This window comes from Rutilus rutilus (genome assembly GCF_951802725.1).
Source record: "Rutilus rutilus genome assembly, chromosome: 3".
Taxonomy (NCBI): domain Eukaryota; kingdom Metazoa; phylum Chordata; class Actinopteri; order Cypriniformes; family Leuciscidae; genus Rutilus; species Rutilus rutilus.
This window is the reverse complement of record NC_140211.1, coordinates 36542036-36562827: the sequence shown is the minus strand read 5'-3', so window position 1 is coordinate 36562827 and position 20792 is coordinate 36542036. Positions and strand designations below refer to the sequence as shown.

Below are 20792 nucleotides of genomic sequence, written 5' to 3'. Positions count from 1 at the left end.
ATAATAATTGCTGTTCGACCAGAATCTGTTACTGATCAGCTATACTGTTGCTTCTATTAAGACTGGACTTTCTTTCTTTCACAGGGTGATGATGGACCTTCAGGGCCAGTGGGGACCAAAGGAATAAGAGTGAGAGTTTCTCAGTAACAGCCTCTGGCTCATAATGGATCCACAGTTATCAGCAAATACTGACTGTGTTTTTGCAGGGACCTCCTGGATTGCCGGGCTTCCCAGGAACACCAGGAATCCCAGTGAGTGAATCAATGAGGGCTTTCTTAAATATATCACCTTATTTTAGCCGTAAGAAGTAATTAATAAATCCAAAGTGAAAATAGTTGACAGTGAAGTTTATTAAAGGGTAACTCTCGCCAAAATGCAACCTAGGGTCTTTTTGTTAATCTACCTGAGGCAAACTTTCGTTCAAAAGCATAATTAGAATGGAAACGACACTTTTAAGTTTGACCGTATTTTCAAATTGCCTTTTGAATGGGAGTGCTTGGGGCACTACTATGATAGCATCAAAAAGCGCTAATTTTAAAACACTAAGAAGGCTCGACACAACATGAAACTTTGCTGGAAGTATCACCAGGGGCACAGAGTTTACTAAAAAGAAAGGTTTTGAACAACTCACTGTAGCTGTGTCCGCCGGCATTTTGACAGTCAAAAATAATCGATCTCCGAATGCAACGTAACAGGGAGGAGAGTAAAGATGGAAAGCTCCTAAAGCTTAGTTCCATATAAATTCACAGATAATTTGTTGTTTTGTCGTTAGTGAAAATCAATAATGACCTTGTATGTGAAAAAGGATGCTCATATAAGAAGCAATACTAAAATTCAGAGTCAGTTCATTCGCATTCGGAGATCAACTATTTTTGACTGTCAAAATGCTGGCGGACACAGCTACAGTGAGTTGTTCAAAATCTTTCTTTTTAGTAAACTCTGTGCACACAAACAATGTTCTCAATGCTCGCGTTCATGTGAAGAGCCCTTGGTGATACTTCGAGCAAAGTCTCATGTTGTGTCGAGCCTTCTGAGTGTTTTAAAAATAGCGATTTTTGATGCTGTCATAGAAGTGCCCCGAGCACTCCCATTCAAAAGGCAATTTGACAGAAACCGAAAATACGGTCAAACTTAAAAGTGGCATTTCCATTCTAATTATGCTTTTGAACGAAAGTTCGCCTCGGGTAGATTAATAAAAAGACTCTAGGTTGCATTTTGGCGAGAGTTACCCTTTAACTATTTAAATGTGCACCGTGGTGTAGATCAAATCAAATTATGTCTCCCATTATTGACATAGTTTGCAAAAAAAAACTCATTGCTATGGAATAAACTAATTTGAAAAATGAGACCACAGAGTGGTCAGAAAATGCTTTAAAGTTAATGTGGCATGTATTTACATTTGGCAAAACAGTTTGTCCAACAGCAAAGACCAATTTGCCATTATTAAACCAGAATACATCAGAGAGTGAGTATGTCTGTTTTGTTAAACATCTGCTTTGTAAACTTATGTTGTAATATTTATATTTTACTGTGTATATACTTTTCTGCACTGAATATATAGCAGACAGATGTATATGTTTTTATATTTTTTTAACTTTTAGTTTGCACATTGTTTGGAGGGAAACATTTGACAGGATGTAGAATAACATGTTAGTAAATACATTTTTTTTTCTTCTGTCCGATTAATTGATTATGAAAACACTCGTTAGTTGCAGCCCTAGACAGACATACAGTAGACATACTGTACACACCATTCAGTTTGTGGTCAGCCTGGGTTCAGTATGATTTTTTTAATGTTTTTGAAACAGGTCTTTTATGCTCACCAAGGCTTCATTTATTTGATTAAAGATACAGTAAAACCAGTAATATTGTGAAATATTATTACAATTTAAAAATCATTTTGATCACGTGATCCTTCAGAAATCAATCTAATATGCTGATTTGGTGCTCTAGAAACATTTGTTATTATCAATGATGAAAATTGTTTTTGTTTTTTTGGAAACCATAACGACTTTTTTCAGGATAGAAATAAAACTTTTTTGAATAGAAAGTTCAAAAGAACAGCATTTATTTGATAAAAAATCTGGTAGCATTTTATTTTACAGTCCTGTTAACCATGAACATACTATGTACTTATTATAGTAATTGCAATAACTGGGTAATAACTAGGTACTAATCCTGAACCTACCCCTAAACCTAACCTTAACCCATGTACCTTATATTACCCAGTACTTTCTTAGGTAATTACACTGTAAGTACACGTAAGTGCACGTACTGTAAAATAAAGTGCAACCAGATTTATTTTCTAGCAATGTAAATATCTTTACTTTGATTAATTTAATGCATCCTTGTTGAATAAAAAAATCGTACTGTCCTCAAACTTTTTAACCGTGTGTGGTAAACGGGCTGTATTTTTTTCAAACACTGTCTCTGAAATCATGTAAGGCTCTCTTGACATACAGTAAGTGTGTCAATCTGCTGTCGTCTGTCTACTTCTTGCCTCGCATTCTAAATGTTAATATATAGTTATAAGATTGTATGTGCTGTTTTTGACTGACAGGGTCTCCCAGGACAGGATGGCGCACCTGGACCCAGAGGAATTCCAGGCTGTAACGGAACTAAAGTATGAAACACTACAAACAACAAGCCTTCACCAGTTTATGGACAGGTTGAATGGATTAAAACTTAAAAAAGAGCAAACAAATATAAATAATCCTTTTTTTTTTCTTTACAGGGTGAAAGAGGATTCCCAGGAAGTCCAGGCCTTCCAGGTTTAGAGGGTCAAATAGTAAGTGTTGCTTTGTCACATTTCAAATTTGCAAGCATACTATCATGCACTCACTCACAGAAGTATTGAACTCATTATTCTCTGAATAATTAATACTTTCTTGTCTCCACAGGGTCTAACAGGTCCTATGGGACAAAAGGCAATTTTTTCATTCCATAATCCGTATTATCCGTATTACATATCCGTAATGAAGGATATGTGTGAAATTATGTTTATAAATGCCTTCACTTTTCTCCTGTAGGGGGACCCTGGGGAAGTCATATTTGAAAATAGAATTTCAGAAATTGGGGATCCTGGCATTGATGGCAGACCAGGCTTATTGGTGAGCATTTACAGATTAATCAGCAACAGAGCCAGACTTTTTCCAGATTACAGTAAAACTCATGTCCCCGTGAGTTTGGGGCAAAACTTTGAAATTAAAGCATAATTTGACCCAAATATGGGAATTCGCTCGTAGTGGATTTTACTGTGTAGCCTTTCAAATGAGGATCGTTCATATCAATATATGATTGTCATGAGTTAACTCGTGATTAATCGCAACTTAATCACACATTTTTATCTGTTCTAAATGTACCTTAAATTAATACTTTCCGAGTTTTTAATACTTTAATCAACATGGGCATGGAAAAATATGGATGCTTTATGCAAATGTATGTTTATTATTAGTGAATCCATGCTCAACATATAGCATGAAGACATATAGCATGTTTCAAAGGTCATAGATGTTTTTCCAAGGAACTTACGGCTTATCAAGAGGATTTGACATTTCCAATTCATGTATTAAATTATTATTATTATTATATTAATATTACAATTAATTTTCCTCGCAATAATTTTATAGTGCATCCCCCCATAACCGACGAGCTTCGATAAAAAAAAATGATTAGTTAGATTAGCTTACTCCTCATTTCAAAAACAACTTGTTTAAGATGAAATACTTCTCTTCTAATTTTTCACTAATTATGGGCCACAAGAAAATAAATTAAGACAGTTATATACCGTTATCATTACGTTGAAGTAGATTCAGCTCTCATCGTCTCTGAGAGAATATGCACCGTTAATTCAGCATCAGATGTTTTTGCTTTCACTTTCTGTAGTGATTAATTGACGAGGGTTTGTTTGAGTCTTCTCCACCGGCATAACTCTAGAGCAAAGTTTGCACATTGCTTGTATGATATCCACTAACTCGCCTTCTTGGTTTAAAATGTGAATATTTCCAATATTGTGCGAAAATTTCCTTTATCAACAATTGCTCGCAAAATGATGGACCAAAATGATCATCAAGTGATATTTTAAACTCAACGTGCTGCGGTGATAACTTAATTCACAATGACAATAAATGCAGACAACTTTTGTCTTGTCAAAAGAACCATCAGACATCGTTTTGTATTTTAATTTTCTGTCAAGAAGACCTTTTTCTTTCTCTGTTTCTGTTTGCTGCTGCATTCTTTACTGTCTATGGCTGCATATTCATTTCTTCAACTACGGGCTAGGCCACGGGTCAAACAGACAATGTGCGCTGCATTAATCATGCGTTAATAATATTAGTGCCGTTAAAATGAATTTGCGTTAATGCGTCATTAACGTGTTAATTTTGACAGCCCTAAAATAAATAACAAATTTTGTTTCTCATTATTGTGACTTGATATCTCACAGTTGAGACTTGTCACAATCATGACTGTATTTCTTGGAATATAAAGTCACAAATAGATATCTTTCATACTATACTAATAAATTATAGAGATATATATTTGGATTTCTTGAATTGTCAATAAATAAATGTGAAATGACTCTAGTTCATACAGTAACCCTCTGGTTACCATATACAGGGGAATCCCGGACCACCAGGTCCTCAAGGTCCTTCTGGTCCTTCTGGTCCCAGAGGGTATGAGGTAAGACACTGATTGCAGTTTCTATTTTTGTGCAGCTGTAAGCTTGTGTGATTTAAACTCCACCACACACATTTAAGATGAAGGGCTGTGAATCTATGTTACCCTTTATACTGCTGGCTCATACAGATTTAGTATAATTCATTTCATTTGTAAAATTCCACTCTTTTTCAGGGTCGCCCAGGCCCTCCTGGTCCACCAGGCCCGAAGGTAAGTCTGAAGGCTGCAATTAAACAGTGTCAGGTTTTACTTATCTCAGGTTTGCCAAAGTGCTAATGTGTCTTTTTTCATTGAAGGGAAACATGGGACTGAACTTTCAAGGACCCAAAGGAGCACAGGTGTACATTGTGAAACAATATATACATCAGGTTTATTAACAGTTGGGTTTTTAATGTGCATATGTTTATGTGTGAAGGGTGACCGTGGATTACAAGGACCTCCAGGACCACCAGGACAAGTTGGCGAAGTATCAGGCTTACCTGATACAGTCATACAACAGGGAGAAAAGGTAAAATTTATTTATTAAAAAAAAAATTTTCTCTGATATGAGGGTATTTTTATCATGACAATATAAATTATATATGAAGTTTTATGTAACAAAGTTCGGGAGGAGCATGTTCAGGTAATCATCCAATCAGCACAAGAAGAAGCCAGTATAAATAAAGCCTTCCCTTACCTCCTGTCTCATGACAAATTTCTCAGCATCCCGCCACCACCCCATCACCTCACATTCAGATGGGCCTGCTCATAGATACCTATGATCTATACATTCATAGGGGGGAGTACTCTGGGGTCGGGCCGAATTCCGAGCTCGGAGCCCTCCCCCCGGACAGCAAGCCAAATACGCATTATAATATTACATCAGATTTCATTAACATGTGAACTCGTGAAATATTTTTTATAGTACAATGTTCTTGAGTTACATTGCTTGATAGCAGGTCCCATCAAACGTTTGTATATATGTGTTTTGATTAATGTTTTGTTGTTTGTCTTTTAATAGGGTGATGTCGGCCCACCTGGAGATCCTGGTTATCCAGGCCCCCCCGGCCCCCCTGTATGTATCTTTCTTTTTGTTTCCTTTCATTCTATTCCACACTCATTAAAACTAGAGTCGTCATACCAGTACTATCGTTACTAGTCGGTACTAAAAAAAAGTTGGCGGTACCTGCATTTCTGCAGTACTGGTAGTACCGAGTATCTGGTATATTCGGTACCCGTTGATAGACGCTGCTTTAAAACGCTCTCGTTCGTGTTTGTTTGAGTGCTTTCTGAGAGTCAAATGTTTCTATTTACAGCGTGTTTTTACAAGCGTTGTGGCCAATCACAATCATATCTGTTGAGCATGTGAATGCAATGGCCAATTAGAGGTGCTAGTCGGTAAGTTAGTCAGAATCTGCTCAACACCACTGAAAATGTTCAATGCGTGCCGCGCACTCGTGAATCCTTTCTTTAAAACCAGCAAAGTGTAAACACATTGTAAATAGGAGATTCATTGTACAATTAAGAACTTTTTTTATTATAACAGGAGTTTTCGCAAGAGTGCAGAATTCAGTGAGCTTGTGCTTTAGAGATTCACAGCCTTAGTGATTATAAAGGAAGAGATCTTCTCTTGCTTTCTGTTTATCACCCATTCACAATCTGAATACAAGTTTAGTTTTTCATGCTGCATTTTTGCAAAGTTTTTGGATTGACCACTTTATTTAAATGTGCGATTGAACTGGAAACTGTGATGATGATGTGTAGATATGGGGTAGGATTAAGGAATGTAGAATATGGTCATGCAGAATAAGGCATTAATATGTGCTTTATAAGTACCAATAAACAGCAAATATTCTAATAACATGCATGCTAATAAGCAACTAGTTCATAGTGTGAATTGGACCCTAAACTAAAGTGTCACCTGCTTATTTTCAATTTATAATTAACATTCCTGTCTTTGTCTGACAGGGTCCGCAAGGGGGCCAGAAAGGTAACAAAGGAGAACCTGGCGAACCTGGAAAGAGGGTGAGTTAATGCCTACTGAAACCCCAACTACTCGTTTATGTTTACCGATTACAAAAGACAGCGTTTTATGACATGTATACGGTGATATATTCATTTTCATAAGGGAAAACCCGGCAAAGATGGTGAACAAGGCCTCTCTGGATATCCGGTAAGCTGTCTACAATAGACGTTTAGTACATTTCGCCAAACTGATGATGTTCTTTAATGCTGTTGTCACATCTCTTTCTCAGGGTGACAAAGGAAATGCAGGTACTCCTGGTCTACCTGGACGAGATGGTGTGAGAGTAAGTACTGAACGTGTCATCAAAACACAGCATTAGGTCATCAAATCCTTAGTAAACACTGTCTAATGATGATCACAGGCACAGAGGTGCAGTATCAACGTAGTTGAGCTGAGCGTTCATGAAAAACCAGCTCACTCACAGATCATTTTGTCATTTCAAATTAATTTAAATTAGAATGTTGTTGTTACTCTGTAATTAGGCCATACGTTTCCACTTTTGTCAGGTAGAATTGCACACATGTTGTGATTAAACATGGACAATGTCGCACTGACAGCATGATCAGCCAAACACAGTGATGGAACTGCCTACACGCACATGTCACATGTGACCCCAGGATACACTTTATCTGCTTGTGTCACTTCTTTACTCTTTATTTGATCTCATGTTATTTCATAACATATTTATTCAACTTTATGAAGGACGAAGTCTGTGTCTTCATCCAAAAAGTTTTGAGGTTTTGCACCTTGTTTCCTCTGAGAAAATGCCCTGGCTTGAAATCATACATATATTCTTTTGTTAACACATTTAGGGTGAGAAAGGTAATCAAGGGCCTCCTGGACCTCCATCATTCAGGGTATGTTGAATATTTCTCTGTTCTATTCTGTCATCTTTGCATAGGCCTGATGTTAATCATTATTTATTATATATTAACATTAGTTTAATAAAAAAATAAACCTTTTCACCCCATAGGATGGGCAGTTCTCAGGCATAGGCGGAATAGGACCAAAAGGAGACAGTGGTGAGCCAGGATCACCTGGACCTAAAGGAGATAGAGGACTTACAGGTATTTAAACACTCAAGGTCAAGCTTAAAGTGATAGTTCACCCAAAAATGAAAATTCTGTCATCATTTACTCACCCTCAAGTTGTTCCAAACCTGTGTGAATTTCTTTCTTCTGCTGAACACAAAAGAAGAATGAAGAATTTTGAAGAATGTCGGTAACCAAACAGCTGCTGGGCGCCATTGACATCCAAAGTATAGAAAAAAAAATACTATGGAAGTCAGTCATGGCACGTTGGCACAGGCATTTCAGAATGATCAAACCAACATTTGAGATGCTGTGCAATGAAATTGGTCTGCTGGTTAGTCCAGTTGTCTAATCACATCCTCTGTTGAAGTCTGTTGCGCATCGAGGGATTTTTAGCACGTGTTTTCTAAACGGATAAAACATTTATTCACCTCAATTGAGCACATACATTTTTTGTGTGCATTTTTTTAATTTATGCGCACTTTGGCATTTCCATCTTTTTTGCAATATCCCAAAATGTGCATAAAAATAGGTGGATGGAAACATAGCTATTATCATGATTCAGAACAGAACATTTCAGTGATGCAGTTGTAAGGTCATGTATTGTGGCCTGGTCAGACTTTGGAGAAAGTGGCCTGGGCTGGGTTTCCCGAAACCTTCTTAACGCTACGTCGTTCTTCAGTTACACCTTAAGCTGTACCTTATCGTTAATACGTGTTTCCCGAAACGTTCTTAGTTAAGTATACCTTCTGTAAGTCATACGTTCGGAAGGTTGGTCTGGACCACTCTTAGCTTTACCTTATCACTGTTGCAGGTCTATATGACAATAATTCTGAAGTTTTAATACACACAGACAGTGTTCAATTAGACTAATTCAAGTGTTTTCATGCAAAGAATAAAATTGTCAATCACACTGATTGTTGTTAGAATTTTAATTATATTATTATTATATATTATATTATTAATTTAATAAAAGAGCGCTTTTAAAGGCCAGTTAAAGCATAGGCTACTGTCAGTTAAGTCCTATTCGGACGCAAATTTTTTCTCATGGGCTGATCACTGCCGAGCACCGTACGTAAGATGTAAACTTTTATTACTGAGATGCTGAAAGTATTTACAAGAACAATATTTCATCGCAGCTCCACCTCAGCGAACATGGGAAAGAGAAGAAAGCACGTAAAATTTTTGAAATGGTTATTGTGGCAGCAATATATTTTACAATTTGAAAATATGTAGGCCAGGCTATTATAGGCTATTATAGTTTGGATTATTTTTTATAATATCCAGTAGTCCTAATAAATGTAATTTCAACTATTTCTGAAGTGCTTCTTTTATAAAGAACACCGCTTTCTAGCATAACGCAGTGAAACAGCTCCTGGACGAGAGAATAATTGATTCTCGAGCCATCGATATTAACCAATTCAGCACCATCGCCACGGACAGCACCTGGTAACGTCGCGCGTAAGAAGGTATATCTTAAGCAGCTTCCTAAGGTATAGTTCGGGTAACACGCCTAGTAATGGTATACCTTTAGTTAAGTTTTACCTTAAGAGTCCTCGTAGCGCGCTAAGAGACAACGTTATCGGGAAACCCAGCCCAGAACTATAATTTATGTACTGTTTATCCATACAAATATGTTATACAGTGTAATTTGTATCAGAGGTCAATGCATTTTTGTCTTTTGGTAGGTATTCAGGGGCCACCTGGTCCACAAGGTCTTGCAGGTAAGCATTAAAACCTAATATTTTAATAAAATATTTTTTATGCAATTGTAGTTCACACATTTTTTCATTACAATTCTTTCAGTGTATGATTGATTCATGTTAATTTAATTCATGCGGTTAATTAAATTAATCTTTAATCATAGGAATTGGAGGTCCAGGTCCTCCCGGCTCGCCAGGTTTACCTGGAGAGAGAGGAGAAAAGGGTGATGAGGGACAGCCTGGAAACTCGGTCCCTGGACCACCTGGGAGACCAGGTCAACAAGGTCCCCAAGGATTCCAAGGGCCTCCTGGTCCCCCCGGAATATTCAACGGCGATCAAGAATGTAATCGTGGTCTTACTGGTCCACCAGGCCAGCAGGGGGAGCGTGGATTTCCTGGAGAAAGAGGACCGCAAGGTTTGCCATGCATTTCATATTAGAAAACAAAATCTGTATGAACAAAACATACTTTTTTTTTTTTTAAGAACATTGTGGTTAATACTCTCTAATGCCAATTGTCACAGGTCAAAAAGGAGAGACATGTGTGAATTGTTTCAGTAATGGAAACCCTGTCCCAGGACCCCCAGGGTTTCCAGGTCCTCCTGGAAATCAAGGTAATATTTAAGTCATTTTTACATATGTACCTTTCACGTGTAATGCAGATGTTTTCTTTAATGATGTTTTACCTAATAAAGGCGCAATATACAGTATAAATATATATATATATATATATAAATAATTTATCGAAATCATCTCTATTTACAATAAAACATGGTAGGAAGGTACTGCTCAGGTCCAAAAACAAAAGGTAGTTCACAGTATTCTTTGTACTACCAAGTAAATAACATGGTACATTTCAGTAGAAAAGTATAGTATATACCAATGTACAGTACTTTTTTTCCACGATTTTCAGGACTAAAGAACACTACTTTTATCTCACAAAAAAATGGCTATTTTTTTTTTTTTATATATAGCCTATATATATAAAGTACAGATGCTTTTCAAGCTGCATGTCACACTTGTTTTTGTGTCAGGTGCTCCTGGTTTGCCTGGAGCTAAAGGAGAAAGAGGATTCCAAGGAGGACAAGGGCTCATAGGCCCTCCTGTGAGTGCTTCCTTACAGTACCTCACTTTTTTTTTTAAAGTGGCAGATGCTTCAGAGTTATTCAGAAAATATAATTACTTCACATTTCACCAGGTCTCCATGACATTTTAGTAAATAACATTTAGGCCTAAGTGATATATTTACCCTTTAGGGAATACAAGGACCTCAGGGTCCCCCTGGATACCCTGGAGAAAAGGGCGACCCAGGCGATGCCATCTCTGGTCTGGGTGTGAAAGGAGACAAGGGAGACACAGGCTTTCCTGGCTCTCCTGGTCTGCCGGGACTCGACGGAAGACCTGGTCGTGATGGCGTGCCTGGTCCCCCTGGCCTCAGAGGACCAGCTGTGAGTGTTAGACATTCTCTGATAATATTGTGTCCTTCAGTGCCCGGACTCGACTGTACTCGGCAAATTTTCCGAGTCTAAAATGTCAGAGTCCGTGTCAAGTCCGAGTACAAATTCATCCGAGTACATGACAAGTCCGAGTTCATTCAAAATTGGACTCGAGTCCGAGTTCGAGTACCCCAACTCTAATTTTAAGATAATTAATCCATGCGATCCGTGTGATCATCGAATCCATTGGATTAAGTTAACTCAATACAATATTTCAACTTTCCACATCCACTCCAGGCCGTTTACCTTCAGGAGTCAGAAGTACCGTGACTACTGTCCTCTCTTATGAAATCAGTCAGGGAGTGGAAGGGAGTGGAAGGGGGATCGAGCAGGATTCTTTATTGGTGTCGATTTTCAGTCTCCTTTTAATGATAGGCCTTACTCATCTGTCAATCATCCCCGCTTGCTATTTGGGGAATGAACCCAGCGCTATGACTGGTCAAACTCTTCTATTTTTGGTGTTGCTTGATTTGAGGACTGCGCGTGCACAGAGGCGTCACCAGGTTTTTGCGTAGTTTGGTTTAGAGTGACAAATCGTACCAGCGTACTTTGAAGTCAAAATGCGTATCCGCTACGCAAAATGCGTACAGGTTGGCAGGTCGCAAGAATATTCACACTGGAAGCGTTTGTACAGCGTCACAGCAGCGGCTCCAAGGCTACATATAAGCAAGCATTTCTTTACCATGACAACTTTAAATTTGTTTTTAGAAGTTGCTCATTTATAAACTTAATGGTCTTGAAAGTTTGAAAGAAACATTCTCATGTAAATGGTAAACAACAAACACAACCAAGAAAACAACTCCGATCTTGTCGGTTCCTTGTCGTTAGAATTAAAAAGGGTTAAATATATAAATATTTGTATTTATCTATATGCCTTTAAGACTTCTGTGTTAACATACTTTTTTCTTCTAAAACGAGAAACTGCACTTTCAATGACTCAAGTAACAGGTTCACAAAACAATCCGTTTTTTTCACAAAACATTTTTTCTTAAAGGGTTCGGCTGTGGTGAAAGGTGCACAAGGTCCACCAGGTGAACCCGGCTTCACAGGACCTCCAGGAGACAGGGGTCTAAGTGGTCCCCCAGGATTTGGTCCACAGGGACCTCCTGGAGAGAAGGGTATTCAGGGCGTTTCAGGAAGATCAGGGGCTCCTGGAGCTCCAGGTAAAAACCAATACTGTCTTGTTTTTATGTTCAATTTATTTTAAGGCTGTCAATGAATTGAATATGTGAATATAAATTACATATTATATTTTTGCACTAATCAAGGTAAATATCTAGTTCAGTTATGAAACTCTAGATGGAGCAGGCTGATTGGTCCTTACATGCAGTCTAAAAGCAATCATTTCATTATTACATGGCATAAGCTAATTGGCCTCTGCTGATTCTGCAGCCAATGAGATTGCTGGCTCAACATTTGCTCTGGTTCAGTGTTCACTGTAAGCTGGTACTGCAGCGCCTTATCTGAGTTCATCTGAAATCCTCCTCCACCCCCAGCTCCATCTGATCCGCTACGGGATTTATGAATGTCTTCATGCAGCAGCAGCATATTTTACATTCTCAAGGCAGCGTGTCTGTGTATCTATTGGAAGTAGCAAGTCCGTACTTGCTCTGCAGCAGCAGGCTTCATAAGCAGATCTAGTATGCCAATACCAAATACATTAACATTGTCTTTTTCTTTAACATGCTAAAACTATTCAGAGAGTTGTCATAATTGAGTATGTGTGATTTGTTCAATGTGTGTAGCTGACTACTTTTTGACTTAAAAGAAGTTTAACTACTTTGAATGATGAGTAACTTGGACATTACATCATCTCATTGTAGGTCAGAAAGGTGAACCTGGGTTGGCTGTGCCAGATAAAGGTGAGCGTGGACCTCCAGGGCGTGATGGAGATCCCGGATTGCCAGGAAGTCCAGGTAAAGACAAAATGCCTTACTACACTTTGTCAGCACACATTTAGTGGTCTTGAATGCATATGGAGCAGATTGGGAATTCAAAGTTTAACAGTGACCGGTTCCATATCTGTACAGGTAATACAGGCCAAGCTGGACAGCCTGGGTTCCCAGGCCCACCTGGAGCCAAAGGAGATCCTGGTCTTCCTGGTATTGGTTTGCCAGGACCCCCTGGTACTAAAGGTACAATGTATTCCCGCTAATAAAACACTAATAGACTCCGTCACAAGTAGTTTGTCAACTGCTAAGTGTTTTCCAATTCACAGAAAATGGGCAGTATTCATTAAAAATCAGATTTGGCCAAATACTTGCTAATGAATTGGCCTGGATGAATTATCTGACTTTCACTAGGTGCATGTATTGTTCCATATATTCTTTCCCTTTTTTTAAGTACTTTTTTTTTCTTAGGTAGCGAGGGACTATTTTGTCCATATGTCTAACAGTGTTGTTGATATTCTCCAGGTTTTCCTGGTATTGCTGGTTCCCCTGGTGGACCTGGCATTCCTGGGCGACCAGGTTTGGATGGATTACCTGGTCAGCCTGGATTACCTGGACCCAAAGTATGAGACATTTAACCCACACAATACAATATAATATTATTAACTTCACCAATAGACACAAATATGTTACATTTATGTGATAAATATTTTAATAATCAGTTTCTAAATCTTTCTATTGCACATTGTATACACAACTGTTCAAATTTCGGGGTTAGTAAGAATACAAATAAAAAAAGAATTCAGCAAGGATACATTAATTTGATCAAAAGTTACAGCATCGACACTTATATTTGTCACAAAATATTTCTGTTTCAAATAAATGCTGTATTTTTTATCATTTCTGTTAATCAGAGTATGTATCCTGGCCAACTGTTGTCAATATTGATAATAATAAGAAATGTTTTTTGAGCACCAAATCAGCATATTAAACTGATTTCTGAAGGATCATGTGGCACTGAAGACTGGAGTAATGGCTGATGATTTCAACTTTCCCATTAAAATAAATAAATAACATTTTAAAATGTATTAAAACATGGAAAAGTTATTTTTAAATTTAATAAAATTGCACAATTATTATAAACAATAATAAAAAATATATATATATATATATTAAATAATAAATAATAATACAACTTTTTACATTACTGTTTTACTGTATTTTCGATCTAATAAATGCAGCCTTGATGATAGGAGATATAAGAGACTTTTTTCCAAAACTTTTAAAAAGTTTACCGACCCCAGACTGTTGAACAATATTGAATATACTGTACAGTATCAATATACAGAATTTTTAACTATATATTTTGGATGGCTATATTTTAAAAATTTTATCAGATGAAAAATGAAAGAGGGGTACCAGTGCAGAAATGAAGCTGCTGTGTGCATCTGTTTTCGTTTTTGTGTGTTCTAACATCCTCTCTGCATTGAATTATGGGCAATATAGTGTTCACTGGTTGTATGCTATAAATCATTAAGTGCATTAGGGATATAAATAAGTGAACTGTATTAGGAATGTGCTCCAATGAGTGTCTATGTCCCCAAAGGGAGATCCTGGTTTTGGTCTACCTGGCCCTTCAGGTCCTACAGGATCCCCAGGCAGTAAAGGTACATCCGGTCCTAAAGGTGATTCTGGTTTCCCTGGAAGCCCTGGTGCACCAGGTCGTCCAGGTCGCGACGGTGCCCCTGGACCTAAAGGTAGAGAATTACTTCATGTTCAAAGACACAAAATGTGCACTTCATGTGCACTAGACACAAGAGATGCCTTTCGATGAGACTAACATGAAGTTTTATTACAAATATAAAACAATTGATCTAAGTTCTTCACATTTTCTTTTTGCACTTAGGTGATGGTGGTTTTCCTGGTGGTCCTGGTCCTCGTGGCCCCCCAGGGCCCCCTGCCTTTGGCCTTCAGGGCCCCCCTGGTCCTCCTGGACCTCCTGGATCTATGGGGTCTCCTGGTATGTCTATGGTTGTTTTAGTAAAACTCTCTTCAGAGAAGAATGGATCTTGAATTAGAGATATGCTTGCCAGATTTATTTCTAGTCTAATGCAAGCATTGGAGTCTCCACTATATAAGAGACTCTTGTGCGAGCTCTAGACTATTTTTATGCAAAGTAATATGTCCTTATGTGCACAGGGAGATGCTTTGTCTAAGAAAACACGATTTTAATTATTATAAGCCACACAAATTTATAATTTTAAATAAAATAATATTATTTAGTCTAGAAATTGTAACAATTCTATGACCCTCATAACTAAAATGTGTCAGGTGAAGTGTAACTCTCAAAGCATTATCAAACACAAATGTTAGTACTAGTAATATGACTAAGTAGTGTTTCACTATATGACACCATTGTTGTCTTCTCTACTTCAGGAGTCCCTGGTGCGAATGGAGAGAAAGGAGACCGTGGCCCCCCAGGTCAGAGTATTCCAGGGTTGCAAGGTGACAGAGGAAGCCCTGGATTTCCTGGACCTCCTGGCACAATTGGTCCACCTGGGGGTCCAGGACAACCTGGTCAAGATGGCCTACCGGGACTGCCTGGTAATATGATGATAGCAATATTAGATTAGATTAGATTCAACTTTATTGTCATTACACAAGTACAGGTACAAGGCAACGAAATGCAGTTTAGGTCTAACCAGAAGTGCAATAGCAGCAAGTGCAGGATATACAGTGGTTCCATAAGTGCAGAACATGGATATGTACTGAATAAATATAGAGTTGAATACTATTATAAACAAAAATTTACAGATAGATTGTCCTATGAATATAATATACAGATAACTATTACTGTGAACAGAGTTTACAGCTAGATATGTACTGAATATAATAATATACAGATGGCTATTACTATAAACAGAATGTTTACAGATAGATATGTACTGAATATAATATACAGATGGCTGTTACTATAAGCAGAATTTTACAGATAGATATGTACTATGAATATATATACAGATGGCTGTTACTATAAACAGAATGTGAGCATAATATACAGATGGCTATTACTATAAACAGAATTTAACAAATAGATATATGTATAAGTTAGGCTAATGAGCAGTATAACAATGGATTTAAAGTAGTGCAAATAAAGTTTGGACAGAAGCTATCCGAGTGAAAGTGCAGTGGAAAGTAATTGCATATTACAGTTAAGGTACGATATTGCAATGTATATATAAACAGTCGGTACTGTAAATAAACAGTCGGCAGTGCAAATTGAGCATATTCCAGTCAAGGTAGTAGTGCAAGATGCATATGTAAACAGTTGTTACTGTAATAACAGTCAGCAGTGCAAATGAACATTATAGTATTGCAAATAACAAAATGGAGGCAGGTGTGAGGAGGGAGAGGAGAGTCAATCAGTATATGAGGGGAGTGGGATCAATGAGGGTTAGAGTTTAATAAAGAGACAGCTCTGGGGAAAAAACTGTTCTTTAGTCTGCTGGTCCTGGTCCGGAGGCACCTGAAACGCCTGCCGGAGGGCAGGAGAGAAAACAGTCTGTGGGCTGGGTGAGAGGAGTCCTTAAGGATGCTGCGAGCTCGATGCAGACAGCGTTTCCTCTGGATGTGCTCGATGGCAGGTAGTGGAGTCCCAGTGATGCGCTGGGCGGTTTTCACCACCCGCTGCAGTGCCTTGCGCTCTGCAACAGAACAGCTCCCATACCACACTGTAGCACAGTTGGTCAGGATGCTTTCTATTGCACAGCGATAGAAGTTCACCAGGATAGTGGAGGAAAGCTGATTCTTCCTCAGTGTCCTCAGGAAGAAAAGGCGCTGGTGAGCCTTCTTGACCAGGCTGGAGGTGTTGGTTGTCCAGGTCATGTCCGCCGAGATGTGGATCCCCAGGAACTTGAAACTGGAGACACGCTCAACAGCCATTCCATTGATGTGGATGGTGTCGTGTGTGCCTCTTGACACTTTCCTGAAGTCCACGATGAGCTCCTTCGTTTTGGTGGTGTTGAGGAGCTGGTTATTTTCGGTGCACCATGTGGCCAGGTGCTTGATCTCCTCCCTATAGGCAGTCTCATCGTTGTTGCTGATGAGACCAATCACCGTAGTGTCGTCCGCAAACTTGACGATGGAATTAGATCCGTACACAGGCTTGCAGTCGGAGGTGAAGAGGGAGTAGAGGAACGGGCTTAGCACACAGCCCTGTGGTACACCAGTGTTGAGTGTGATGGATGTGGAGCAGTTGGAGCCTGATCGAACATTCTGGGGTCTGTTGGTCAAGAAGTCCAAAATCCAGTTGCACATGGAGGTGTTGAAGCCCAGGTCTCCAAGTTTGGCTATTAACTTAGTTGGGATGACAGTGTTGAATGCTGAGCTGAAGTCAACAAACAGCATGCGTGCATAAGTGTTCTTATTGTCCAGATGTGTGAGCACAGAGTGCAGTGCCATGGAGACTGCATCCTCTGTGCTCCTATTGCTACGGTAGGCAAACTGGTGTGAGTCCAATGTGGATGGTAGAGAGTCTTTTAGGTGTGCCAGGACCAGCCGCTCAAAGCACTTCATTACGATGGGTGTGAGTGCTACAGGGCGGTAGTCATTAAGGCACTTCGGGCTGGAGTGTTTTGGCACTGGCACAATGGAAGTGCATTTAAAGCATGTTGGTACAGCTGCTTGGGCAAGAGACAGGTTGAAAATGTCTGTAAAAACCCCAGCGAGCTGCTCCGCACATGCCCTGAGTACGCGTCCAGGGATGTTGTCTGGTCCAGCAGCCTTGTGCGCGCTGATCCTGCTCAGTGCATTGCAGACATCTGTGGAGGAGAGTGTGATCGGTGGGTGGTCAGCTGAGGATTTGAGCTTGGTGGCAGTTTCTCTGTTGTCTCTTTCAAAGCGAGCATAAAAGTCATTTAGCTCGTTCAGGAAGTTGACATCAGTGGCTGCGGGGGTGGAGTGAGAGGGTTTGTAGTCACTGATGGCCTGAATGCCCTGCCACATGCGCCGAGGGTCAGCGTTGGAAAAGTGTCCCTCTATCTTAAGCTTGTAGCAGTGCTTGGCCTCTTTGATGCCCCTTTTCAGATTTGCTCTGGATGTGCTATAGGCTTGTGCATCTCCTGATCTGAAGGCAGTATTGCGTGTCTTCAATAGGAGTCGCACTTCCCTGTTCATCCATGGCTTCTGATTTGGGTATGTGGTGATCTGCTTCTGGGTTGTAACACTGTCAATGGTGGTATTAATATAATCCAGTACAGAGGAGGTGTAGCAGTCAATGTCCGTGTGAGAGCCACTGGTGGCTTGAGAAGCAAACATACTCCAGTCTGTGTGTAGAAACCTTTCCTGGAGTGAGAAATCTGCCCCCGCAGGCCACACCTTGATGGTCTTCACTGATGGCTTCACGCGATTGATCAGAGGTGCATATTTGGGGGTGAGGAACAAAGAAAGGTGATCTGACTGTCCCAAGTGGGGGAGGGGTGTCGCGACGTAAGCTTCAGCCATGTTTGTGTAAACATGGTCTAAGGTTTTGTTTCCTCTGGTGTGACAGGAAACATGCTGGTGAAATTTCGGTAGCACTGACTTTAAGTTTGAATGATTAAAATCACCCGCAACAATAAACGCAGCTTCCGGGTGAACGGTCTGTTGTTTACTGATGGCTGCGTGAAGTTCTTTCATAGCAAACTTGGCATCAGCATCCGGGGGAATATAGGCTGCAGTTATAATAGTGGAAGTGAACTCCCGCGGTAGATAAAACGGTCTACATTTAACCATGAGAAACTCAAGGTTAGCTGAACAATGTCTCCCAACAATAGCAGAGTTTGTGCACCAAGCTTTGTTAATGTAAATGCACAATCCACCACCTCTGGTCTTACCGGAGCCATCTAATGTTCTATCCGCCCGGAATGTATGGCGTCCCGCTAGCTCAATAGCGTTGTCCGGTATTCCGCTGTTTAACCATGTTTCCGTGAAAATTAGAACATTACAGTTCAAAAGTCTCTTGCTGTATGTGATGTTGAGTCGAATCTCCTCCATTTTGTTCAACAGCGACCGTACATTGGCAAGGAAAATGCTGGGTAAAGAGAGCCGGTGTGGTGTTAGCTTTAGCTTAGCTCTTAGTCCTCCGCGCTTCCCCCGCCTTTGTTTACGATCTCGCCGGCGCCTGCGAGCACTTCCGCCCGGCCGGGCAGAGTGCATAGCCTCGGGTGATCTGGCGATCTCAGGAAGGAGTCGAAGGTTGTCCATAAAACTGTCGGAAATTCGCAAACCAATATCCAAAAGCTCACCTTGGGTGTACGATGTTAAGGCACAACTGTTCTGGACGAACAGACCCGAAATGAGCAAGAAAAATACTGCTAAATTACAGAATCTGGAGAGACCGCGAGCCTCGCGATGTACTCGCGCCGCCATCTTTGATGACGCCATCAATATCTACTAATATTCGCAATTTTAACTGCATTTATTGAATGTATACAATATATATCTTATTTCTTTATTCTGGTCCTTCTCTACTAATCCTATATCATTATTACAGGGCCTAAAGGTGACATGGGTGGCATGGGTGCTCCAGGACCTCCTGGTGGCCCTGGCAACCCTGGCAGACCAGGCTTTCCAGGACCAAAAGGTCTAATACCATTTTGTGCTTCAGCTCACATTTCTGAAACAATTTCATAAAGTCTCTCATAGAGTGAAATATGATTGTGCTTTGCTCCCCTGCAGGAGATGATGGTGTCCCAGGACGACCAGGAAGCACAGGTTCCAGTGGATTTAAGGGAGACAGAGGTGAACCAGGCATTCCAGGCCCACCTGGCCAAATGTCACCTCAAGAGCTATATAAAGGACAAAAAGGAGAACCCGGAGTTCCAGGTGAGACAAGTCTGTTAGCTGCTACCTTGATCACACCATCATGGCCTTTTTGGTGATGTCAAGGATCCCAAAATATGAGGATCCCCTTGTGATGGACTCCCTTCCTAATATATATAAAGAAAGAAATTAAAAGCCATTGTGGGACTGTCTAAAATGGCCTAAAATGGGTTTCTGCAGAGCTTCATATAAAATAGATATGTTTTTAATATCTATATCTTTATTTAATATCTTTTAATATCCATTAATATGAAATTGATATCAGAGCTTGGATGATAAGTAGCCTACCAAAAGCTTTAAAAGTTGATGAAGAAGGAGACCATTTTGGCTAGTGTCTATTAGGCTTTATTTGACCGGGTACATTCTGGTTATTATATGCATTTTCTGTTACTTGTCATCAGTACATATTTGAGGGTCCCTCCTCAACATATGTTTTTCTATACTCAAAGTTTAACAAAAGGTAACATTTAATCTCCTCATGTATTTTGGTGACTCTACGACTCTCTTTGTTTGTCATATAGGTTTAAGCGGACCACCAGGAGCAAAGGGTGTTTCCGGTATCCCTGGAGAATCTGGTTTCCCTGGGCAAGATGGAAGGCCAGGACTACCAGGGTCCCCAGGTAAAGCAAACAACTACACATATTTGAATTTGAGCCATCAAAAGCATCTTCAATCAAGCAGTCTTCTGTCGTGTACTGCAAAGTATATAGACTAGTGAATGGGGTTTTGTTGACCAGTTAAATTTATTTTGTATTCATGTTTAGGCCCCAAAGGTGATTCTGGTGTCCCAGGAACTCCAGGGTCTCCAGGAGCCCCAGGACTGAAGGGTAGCATGGGAGAGATGGGATTTCCAGGTCAGATCCTCACTCCCATATGGCTCTAAACCAAAACCTTTGTTATGTTTCAGTAGCTTTGAAACCTTGAAGCTAGACTGAGCTAGTCTTCTTTGTTATAGGAATTACTGGAATGAAAGGAACCCCTGGCCAACCTGGCCGATCAGGCCAGCCTGGATCCCCAGGATCACCAGGGTTCCCGGGACCCAAAGGTGATCCTGGCACACCAGGATTTGGATTACCAGGAAATCCTGGGCCAAAGGTAAAAACATATTGTCTACTACTTCAGCATTGAGAA

General features: G+C 39.8%; 1 protein-coding gene across 1 annotated transcript in view; it reads left to right on the top strand.

Annotated features, from left to right (window-relative positions):
• Positions 1 to 20792, top strand: part of col4a5 (collagen, type IV, alpha 5 (Alport syndrome)) — a 60581-nt gene that overhangs the window by 27789 nt on the left and 12000 nt on the right. The window contains exons 4-36 of the mRNA XM_084405805.1: positions 85 to 129; positions 207 to 251; positions 2561 to 2623; positions 2735 to 2788; positions 2901 to 2927; positions 3030 to 3110; positions 4618 to 4680; positions 4852 to 4887; positions 4974 to 5015; positions 5093 to 5185; positions 5678 to 5731; positions 6625 to 6681; positions 6785 to 6829; positions 6912 to 6965; positions 7495 to 7539; positions 7656 to 7749; positions 9402 to 9437; positions 9581 to 9832; positions 9940 to 10029; positions 10450 to 10520; positions 10672 to 10863; positions 11906 to 12074; positions 12735 to 12827; positions 12942 to 13046; positions 13326 to 13423; positions 14407 to 14557; positions 14707 to 14820; positions 15237 to 15404; positions 19333 to 19422; positions 19518 to 19664; positions 20183 to 20281; positions 20426 to 20515; positions 20617 to 20756. Coding sequence (XP_084261931.1) covers positions 85 to 129; positions 207 to 251; positions 2561 to 2623; positions 2735 to 2788; positions 2901 to 2927; positions 3030 to 3110; positions 4618 to 4680; positions 4852 to 4887; positions 4974 to 5015; positions 5093 to 5185; positions 5678 to 5731; positions 6625 to 6681; positions 6785 to 6829; positions 6912 to 6965; positions 7495 to 7539; positions 7656 to 7749; positions 9402 to 9437; positions 9581 to 9832; positions 9940 to 10029; positions 10450 to 10520; positions 10672 to 10863; positions 11906 to 12074; positions 12735 to 12827; positions 12942 to 13046; positions 13326 to 13423; positions 14407 to 14557; positions 14707 to 14820; positions 15237 to 15404; positions 19333 to 19422; positions 19518 to 19664; positions 20183 to 20281; positions 20426 to 20515; positions 20617 to 20756 — 3003 coding nt within the window. The remainder of the gene's footprint in view (positions 1 to 84; positions 130 to 206; positions 252 to 2560; positions 2624 to 2734; positions 2789 to 2900; positions 2928 to 3029; positions 3111 to 4617; positions 4681 to 4851; positions 4888 to 4973; positions 5016 to 5092; positions 5186 to 5677; positions 5732 to 6624; positions 6682 to 6784; positions 6830 to 6911; positions 6966 to 7494; positions 7540 to 7655; positions 7750 to 9401; positions 9438 to 9580; positions 9833 to 9939; positions 10030 to 10449; positions 10521 to 10671; positions 10864 to 11905; positions 12075 to 12734; positions 12828 to 12941; positions 13047 to 13325; positions 13424 to 14406; positions 14558 to 14706; positions 14821 to 15236; positions 15405 to 19332; positions 19423 to 19517; positions 19665 to 20182; positions 20282 to 20425; positions 20516 to 20616; positions 20757 to 20792) is intronic.